Below are 8,491 nucleotides of genomic sequence, written 5' to 3'. Positions count from 1 at the left end.
TCCCAGGTTGATGAATTGATTGTGAAGGATTGGGAGTAGGCATGTCCTTGGAAGAGGTGTGTCACTGGGGAGGGATTTTGAGGTTTCAAAAGCCTATGCCAGGCCCACTCTTGTGTGTGTGTGTGTGTGTGTGTGTGTGTGTGTGTGTGTGTCTCACCCTGTCTGCTGCCTATGAATCAGGATGTAAAGCTCTCAGCTACTACTCCAGCACCATGTCTGTCTTTTTCCTGCCATAATGAACTGACCCTCTGAAACTGTATACAAGCCCACAATTAAATGTTTCCTTTTATGAGTGCGTTGGTCATGTGTCTCTTCACAGCAATAGAACAGTGACTAAGAAAGAAAAACTGAAAAGAGCAGGATGCTGTGGCCTACACCCCTGGGGAAGGTGAGGCAGGCCATCCATGAGTTCAAGGTCAGCCTACATACAGTACGTTTGGAGTTCCCGACCAGCCTGAAGAGAGCAGCTCAATTGGTTAACTGCTTGCTATACAAGTATAGAGCTGAGTTCAATCACTGAGGACCTACCTAAAAAGAAGCCAGGTGTGGTGCACATTCTTGTCATCTCAGAGGTAGAGAAGCTGCTAGGGAGCCTAGTCTACTTGGTGAGTCCCGACAGTAAGAGAGACTCTGTTTCAAAAAAATAAATGTGAACAGTGCCTGAGACTATGCACTCAAAGTTGTCTTCTGGCATCCACACATACACACAGAAAGAAAGAGAGAGAGAGAGAGAGAGAGAGAGAGAGAGAGAGAGAGAGAAAGGAAGAAAGAAAGAAAGAAAGAAAGAAAGAAAGAAAGAAGAAAGAAAGATGAAAAGGCCCTTAGTCAGACACATGCCTTTAAATCCCCAGCACTCAGGAGGTAGAGGCCAGAAGACCAGAGTCAGTCTTGATTACACAGCGAGTTCAGGCCAATCTGGATGACATAAGCCGCTGTCCTAAATGACAAAAAGACCTTCGATCCTGTAATGCTGCCACATTCACAGCCCATTGCTTTGCTCACGGCCCCACTCCCTAGCTTGGGGGCTGAGATCTGCCATTCCCCTGCCCTTACTTACGACCCCAAGTTCCTTCCCCTTCTCCACCATCGCACTCGCCCAACTCAGAGCCCGACATCTGGCTACCGAGACAGGCAACAAGCACTGCTCTAAGTGTGCAGAGGTCAAAGGAAAACAAGTTTCCGTGGTCCCACAGCACTTGACATCAAGCACACACTTCAGCAGGCAACTCCTTCTTCTCTGCTAGGAAACTATTTCGAACCTCCCAAATCTGAGTCACTTAGCAACCACTTCCTTGGCTGTCTCACACCTTCTTTTTTAGTTTTTTATTTTTATTTATTTTTTTATTTTTATTTTTTGGTTTTTTCGAGACAGGGTTTCTCTGTGTAGTTTTTTGATGTCTGTCCTGGATCTTGCTCTGTAGACCAGGCTGGCCTCAAACTCACAGAGATCCGCCTGGCTCTGCCCTCCCGAGTGCTGGGATTAAAGGCGTGCACCACCACCGCCGCCACCCAGTCTTTTTTAGATTTTTAAAATGTATTTCTTTTATGTGTATGGGGGCTTTGCCTGCATGTGTGCCTGTGCATCACATGCACATGCCTAGTGCCTGCAGAGGCCAGAAAATGGCATTAGAGTCCCTGGGACAGGAGTTACAGGCAGTTGTGAGCCACCATGTGGGTGCTGGGAATCCAACCAGGATCCTCTAGAAGAGCAACCAGCACCCTTAACCATTGAGCCATCTCTCCGGCACCCAAAAAAAAAAAAAAATGCCCATTTCAGTGTTTTAGTTAGTCTTTGAAATAGGGTCTCACTGAGTAGCCCTGACTGGCTTGGAATGTGCTACATAGACTGGGTTGGTCTTAAACTCAGAGATCTACCTGCTTGCGTCTCCCGAATGCTGGGATTGAAGGAGTGTGACACTATGCCCGACTTTGTCTCTTCCCTTTGAAATCACTGCTGCCGCCTTCCGCAGAGCCTCTGCCCACCATAAGACATGAAGCTATTCCCCCTTGGTCTCCAGTCAGGTCCAGTCCTCAGCCAAGACAGACTTCACCGTCTTACAAAACCATGTTCCTCCGTTGCCATAATGGCCTAAACACATACATTTCAACTCAAATGTGGCTACCTTGTTTTCTCCTGAGTATGATGTGCTTTGTTCTATAACTCATCTTTTTCTTATGTATCTACCCTAATAAAGAGCCAGGAAATTTTAAATGTATCAAACATCTCAGTCTTTTCCCGTTAACATTCAGATTTTGAGCAAAGCTCCTTACCAGGACTGCTCTGAGGGGCTGCTTTGAAGGGGTTTTTCCCCCAAGGTCTTCTGAGACACCCTGGATGCAGTGTAGCGACGCCTCGGATGCTGGTATCTCTCTGTATCCTCACTGTTCTCTGCGGCCAGGAGTGGCCATCTCATCCTTTGGAATGTCACTGTGTTCCCATCCCTGGTGTCCATGGTTCTGACTTAAGAGTCCACAACCACAGTCCTCTGTCATGACGCCTGCTCCTCACTCAGCCACTAGCCTCCTCCATCCACCTCTGTGGTGAGACAGCACTTCGGAATCCCTTGCTCCACGTGTTCCCCTACCCAGCCACTTCCTTCTACCACAGTGTGCTACGGCCTGCATGGCTATCTCTTCTCGTGATTATAAATAACAGGGCTGGGGGTGTGGCTTGGTGGCAGAGCACTAGCATGTGTAAAGCCCTGGGTTCCACCCCCAGCACTACAGAAAAAGAAAAGAGATCCCAAATAAAGAAAAAAAGGAGTAGCTTTTCGAACGCCCACTACTGTACTATTACTACCTGTCCCTCAGTCCATTTAACGCCCACCATAACCACAGAACGTTGGCCGACGAGAACAGTAGGAGCATGTAATTCCCATAATGTGTTTACCCTACGTCTGCCCACTTCTCTCCACAATCCACAACAGGCAGAAAGGGAAGGCCTTCCCACTTCCAAGTCCTCCTCTTCCCTCCCGGGAGGCAGAAAGCTCTTTAACTTGCAGAAGGAACAGTTAAAAGTTTGTCCACAGACGGTATTGCTATGGAAGCTGACGGCAACTTGGTCGTTTCTAAACTATCCCCAGAATACTGTCCTTCGACACATAAACAATCATCATCTGCTGTGTGCTTTGTGTGCTAGAGCAGAAAGGTTACAAAGACCTAGAAAGACAAGATGACTGCAGCAGCGCTGTCTGAAGACAGAGTTCTGAATTTTCATTTATGTGTATCTATGTGTATGTACGCCGTGTGTGAACAGATACCTGCAGAGAGCAGAAGGCGGAATCAGATCCCCAGGAGGTGGGATTACAAGTGTTTGTGAGCCTCGTGACACAGACGCTGGGGATCACACGCTGGGGTCCTCGGGAAGAGCAGGAAGTGCTCTTACTTAGTATCCTCTGAGCCATTTCTCCAGACCCTAAAGTGAAATTTCACATTCTGCATTTGACCAGAACAAGTTGAATGTAAACACGGCTCATTTTACAACCCATCTTTTGTAGCAGCAGCACACTAAAAATGTGTACAACAGCAGAGAAAAAACAATACGAATGATCTCAATTCACAACTGCAATGATTCACAATCTCATCGTTTTCTTTCCAGGTTGCTAGGCAATCACTCTACTCGGAGCTATGCCCTCAGCCTCTTCACTGTCTGTTCCACTCACTACATGAAAACCCAGAAGCATTCATTAAGGAAAAGAACAAGGGAAGTCAGGAGGCAGATTCAAGTTTCTCCATTAAAAAAAAAAAACAAAAACAACAAAAAGCCAGACACACTAGTACCTGCCATGATCCCAGCACTTAGTTAGAAGCGAGATCAGGAGTCCAAGGTCATTCTAGCTAGTGGCAAGCAATCACGAGCTATAGGAAATCCTGTCTAAAAATAAACAAATAATACATAAATATGTACTAGTCAAAGCAGTGATCAAATGCAAAGGAAAGCAAACAGAATTTTTAACAATAATTTCTGGACACTAATGAAGTAATTATAATATCTGTTCCTTTGTTCTATTTTTATCCCCTCCCCCCAAATGCTACACAGTCCGTGTGTTATTACATAGTTGTGTAATAATTCAAATAAAAGACAGAAAGTTTTACCAGGTGTGGTAGCATGCCTTTAATCCCAGCACTTGGGAGGCAGGGGCAGGCAGATCTCTGTGAGTTCGAGGCCAGCCTGGTCCTCATAGTGATTTCCAGGACAGCCAGGGCTATAGAGAGAAACCCTGTCTCAAAAAAAAAAACAAGAAAAAAAAGATTTTGCAAAATAATTCTGCCAGACACTCATGTAACAAAATAAGAGCTTATGTACGCTCTGCATTAGGGCTACAGAAACTTAACAATTCAAGACTTAAGAGTTTTACAAGTGATGATGGATGGATGGATGGATGGATGGATGGATGGACGGACGGATACATACATACATACATACATACATAACTTCACATACAAAGAAAGGAAAACAGAAACTTACCCTGCAGAGATGAACACTCAGTAGTGCCGGCAAACCTCACTAAGGATGTACCACCATTTCCCTAACTAGATTTTCAGGCTGCAATGATTCTCAGTTAGGCAGCCACAGAAATGCGTGTGTTACCAGAGGAGCCTGCTATAACGCCAGTGAATTATGGTAAACCTACCACCTGGCAACCCAAAGGAAGCACAAATCAACTGTTTTGTGTAAAGAATTAATAAGCAAGTATCTATTAACCAGCATGAAGGACGCATCTGTTTGGATTCATGGCATTTGTTTATAACAATGAGTACATCTTTTAACCAAGACCAATACTTTCTCAACTTTCCTGTCAATTAGGACACAAGCAGTGACCCGTGTAGCAGGCTTTCTTTGGGCCCATCAACCAGCTCACAAATCATGACATGGAGATTTCTTACTAGTTATGAATGCTCGGCCTTAGCTTATGCTTATCCCACTAGCTCTTATAACTTATTTTAACCTGTTTCCCTTCATCTACGTTTTGCCTCAGGGCTTTTCACCTTTCTTGCACTCTGTATGTCCTACTCGGTATCTGGTTGGCTGGCGCCTGTCCAAGTCATCTCCCTCTCCTTCTCCCTCCTTCTCTTCCTCTCCTCTCTTCTCTCCTCCTATTTATTCTCTCTGCCCGCCAGCCCCACCTAACTATTGGCGGTTCAGCTTTTTATTAGACAAATCAGGTGCCTTAGGCAGGCAAAGCAACACATCTTTACAAAGTTAAACAAACGCAGCATAAACAAGTGTAACACATCTTGGCCTAGTTAAAGTAATATTCCATAACAGGCCTGAGCATAGCTGATCTAACAAAGTGAACAGATCGCCAACAATAATTATTTTCCCAGCCAGCAGCAGCAGGGTCTCTTGTCTGCGGTGCTAGTGAAATGTGCAGCAGAATCCATTTACTACGGAGCCAAAGAAGCAGCCCTGCCCAGACTCTGGCCCAACCACTGCTGTGCAGCTGACTTGGTACCTGCCAATCTGCAGGTCTCTTCCAGCCTTCAAGCAGTGCTGAGAACTCCCCAACAGCATTTCAAGAAACTCCTTTTTGTCACTGAATCACCAGGGTTCTCGAAAGAAAAACGGTCAAAGTAATGATGTAATATGGTAAACCAAGAGGCACGGCTGCCCATAAAAGGCTCATGCACGCCGGGCGGTGGTGGCGCATGCCTTTAATCCCAGCACTCGGGAGGCAGAGCCAGGCGGATCTCTGTGAGTTCGAGGCCAGCCTGGACTATCAAATGAGTTCCAGAAAAGGCGCAAAGCTACACAGAGAAACCCTGTCTCAAAAAAATAAATAAATAAATAAATAAAAAATAAAAAAATAAATAAAAAATAAAAGGCTCATGCACTTCCTTCTGGAAAATGGGCAGTCCCTTGTCGCTTACGACTCAAGACCAGCTCTGAGAACAATGATATGTGTTGTACAAAAATGTCAGAATGGAATCCAATATTTCGTACAATAGGAAAAGTCAATAAACTTAAAATTTTAAAAAAGAACAACTCTTGGGCTGGAGAGATCTCAGAGGCTAAGAGCACTGGCCACTCTTCCAGAGGACCCAGGTTCAATTCCCAGCACCCACGTGGCAGCTGACCTCTGTCTGTAACTCCAGTTCCAGGGGGTCCAACACCCTCACATAGACAAATATGCAAGCAAAACACAAATTCACATAGAATTTTTAAAAATTAAAAAAAAAAATCTCAGGTTGAAGAGATGGCTCAGTGGTTAAGAGCACCGACTGCTCTTCCAGAGGACCCAGGGTCAATTCCCAGCACCCACTTGCAGCTCACAACTGTCTGTAACTCCAGTTCCAGGAGATATGACACCTGCACACAGACATACATGCATGCAAAACAGTAATGCACATAAAATAAAAACAATAAGCCATTGAAAATTTTAAAAAGACCATCTCTGATGATATGATGATGATGATGATGATAATAATAATAATAATGGACCAACTCCATTATTAATTTGTCATTGTTTCTGATCAAAATGTTCTGTTCCACCCACTGGAGAACACAGCAGTCAGTGTCCACGAGGAGGCCTACACTGTCCTCACGACTTGATGGTACAGGACTTAGGCGGTAAGCCCTCTGCTATGGAGTGCGGTACACCCACACTCTGAACTCACTCCAAAGTGCAGCATAATGAAGGGTCTGTGAGAAGAGGTGTGTGACGTTTGAGTCCAAGGAATGAATTGCTTTGACTACACTAACTTCAAGCTGCTCTCTCCTCAACAAATCAAAGTGTGTGTGTTTGTGTGTGTGTGTGTGTGTGTGTGTGTGTGTGTGTGTGTGGTGTGTGTATGAATGTCATTGCTATCATTACCAGAAAACAACAAATAAGATTATTATCTGCTAACTTTAAAACTCAAACCAAAGTCTTCAACTGTAAACCAAACAAGAACATTGTGGAAGTCGGATAGTGATGGCCATTGCCTTTGGGAAGTCGAGACAGATAGCCAGGCTGGTCCGCAGAGCGAGTACAAGGGCAGCCAGGACTACACAGAGAGACCATGGGGGGGGGGGGGGGGGGAATGTGGAATGAATGGAGAAGCTAGATTACTCCCCCATCTCTACCCACCCCAACCACAGACTGATGGGTCTGGAGTCAAGTACAAAATCAACCTACCTATCTCAGAGTCCTTACCCCCAGTGCATGGTGGGAATCCGGTTTGTGTTGACGGAATACAAATCCTATGAATACGCATGTATGTTATACAATTCTATACATAGTAAATCACCTTACATTGATACTGTGCTTCCAGACTTCCAAAACACTCACATAAACTGTTGCATCTACACATAAGTCGTGAATTACATTTATCCGCGCAACCACTACATGGAGAAGCACACCGTGAATCCTCCTCCGTATCTTACGCTGCTAAGAGTACATTGTTTGCATCTGTATTCTGCTCTCTTGTTACACTGTAATTCTCATTTGATCGGCTCTTTAAGGATGTCTTTCTTACTCATCTTCCTATGCCTAAGCCACACAAAACCCGGACCATCGAAGTGCACCAAAAACAGCAGGGCTTCTCCCTCCTTCCGCAAGACTGGTCAGGTGGGGCCTCAGTTCTGAACCTGACGTACACACCCCTGCTCCTTCCGACACCCACCCACCCACCCTTGCCACTTCTGATTTCCACAACCGATGAAGCTCGTTGCACAAGGTATGGATGTTTTGTTCCCTAGCAAAATTATCTACTGCCCGATGCTTCTCCTTCATCTCCACCACTGGCTCCCCCAAATCCTGCTGCAGCCCGGGGTGCTGCAGGCACCCCACAGAGCCGACCCCAAGAGGTCCATAGCCACCCGCAGAGCCACGCACCCCAGGTTCGGGCTCGGTACGTACCCCAGGAGACAGCGATCGCAGACTACGCCACGACTCCCCTTGCACACAGTGTACGCCAAAGGGTCAGAGCGGAAGAGCAGCTCCCCGGGGCGTAGGGAGACCACAGCACGCAGCCCATTTCCCCGGTCGGCGGTCTTGAACTTTTCCACCTTCAGTGGCTCCATCGTTCCACAGATCTGCACCTCAGACCCGCACAGCGTCCCTCAGCTCGAGTCTCGTGTTTTCTGACTGCGCGCCTGCGTCCTGCGCTTGCGTACACCAGGGGGCGGGGACGAACGCCTGCAGGTCCTGTGAGCATGCGCAGAAGGGCCTAATACAACCTGAGTTGGAGAGCTGTCTTCTCGTATTTTATAGTGCGATTTCTTTTTTCTTTTCTTTCTTTTTTCTTTTGAGACAGAGTCTCAATGTGTGTAGCATATGCTGTTCTGGAACTCCCCATATTGACCAAGGACCCTCTCTCTTTAGAACTCACAGGGCTCTGCCTGCCTCAGCCTCCTCAGTTCTGGAATTCAAGATGCACTCCACCACGCCCTACTTATTATGCTAATTTTAATGCATAGAGAAAAGTTGATAGGATCATGGTCGTGACCTGCATATTACCACCTAGATGAAAATTTCTTAGCATTTGATGTTTCAAATCACACCATCTG

General features: G+C 46.0%; 1 protein-coding gene across 2 annotated transcripts in view; it reads right to left on the bottom strand.

The window, feature by feature from the left end:
• The window catches only part of Smyd3 (SET and MYND domain containing 3), a 550,432-nt gene extending 542,354 nt beyond the window's left edge, over positions 1-8,078 (bottom strand). For both annotated transcript variants that reach the window (XM_059281034.1, XM_059281035.1), the window contains exon 1: positions 7,842-8,078. In XM_059281034.1, the coding sequence (XP_059137017.1) occupies positions 7,842-8,005 (164 nt within the window). In that variant the 5' untranslated portion in view covers positions 8,006-8,078. The remainder of the gene's footprint in view (positions 1-7,841) is intronic.
• Between the last annotated feature and the right edge of the window lie 413 nt (positions 8,079-8,491).

Source organism: Peromyscus eremicus, chromosome 15 (genome assembly GCF_949786415.1).
Source record: "Peromyscus eremicus chromosome 15, PerEre_H2_v1, whole genome shotgun sequence".
NCBI classification, from domain to species: domain Eukaryota; kingdom Metazoa; phylum Chordata; class Mammalia; order Rodentia; family Cricetidae; genus Peromyscus; species Peromyscus eremicus.
Note: the sequence above shows the minus strand (reverse complement) of the source record. Positions and strands in the feature narration are given on the sequence as shown.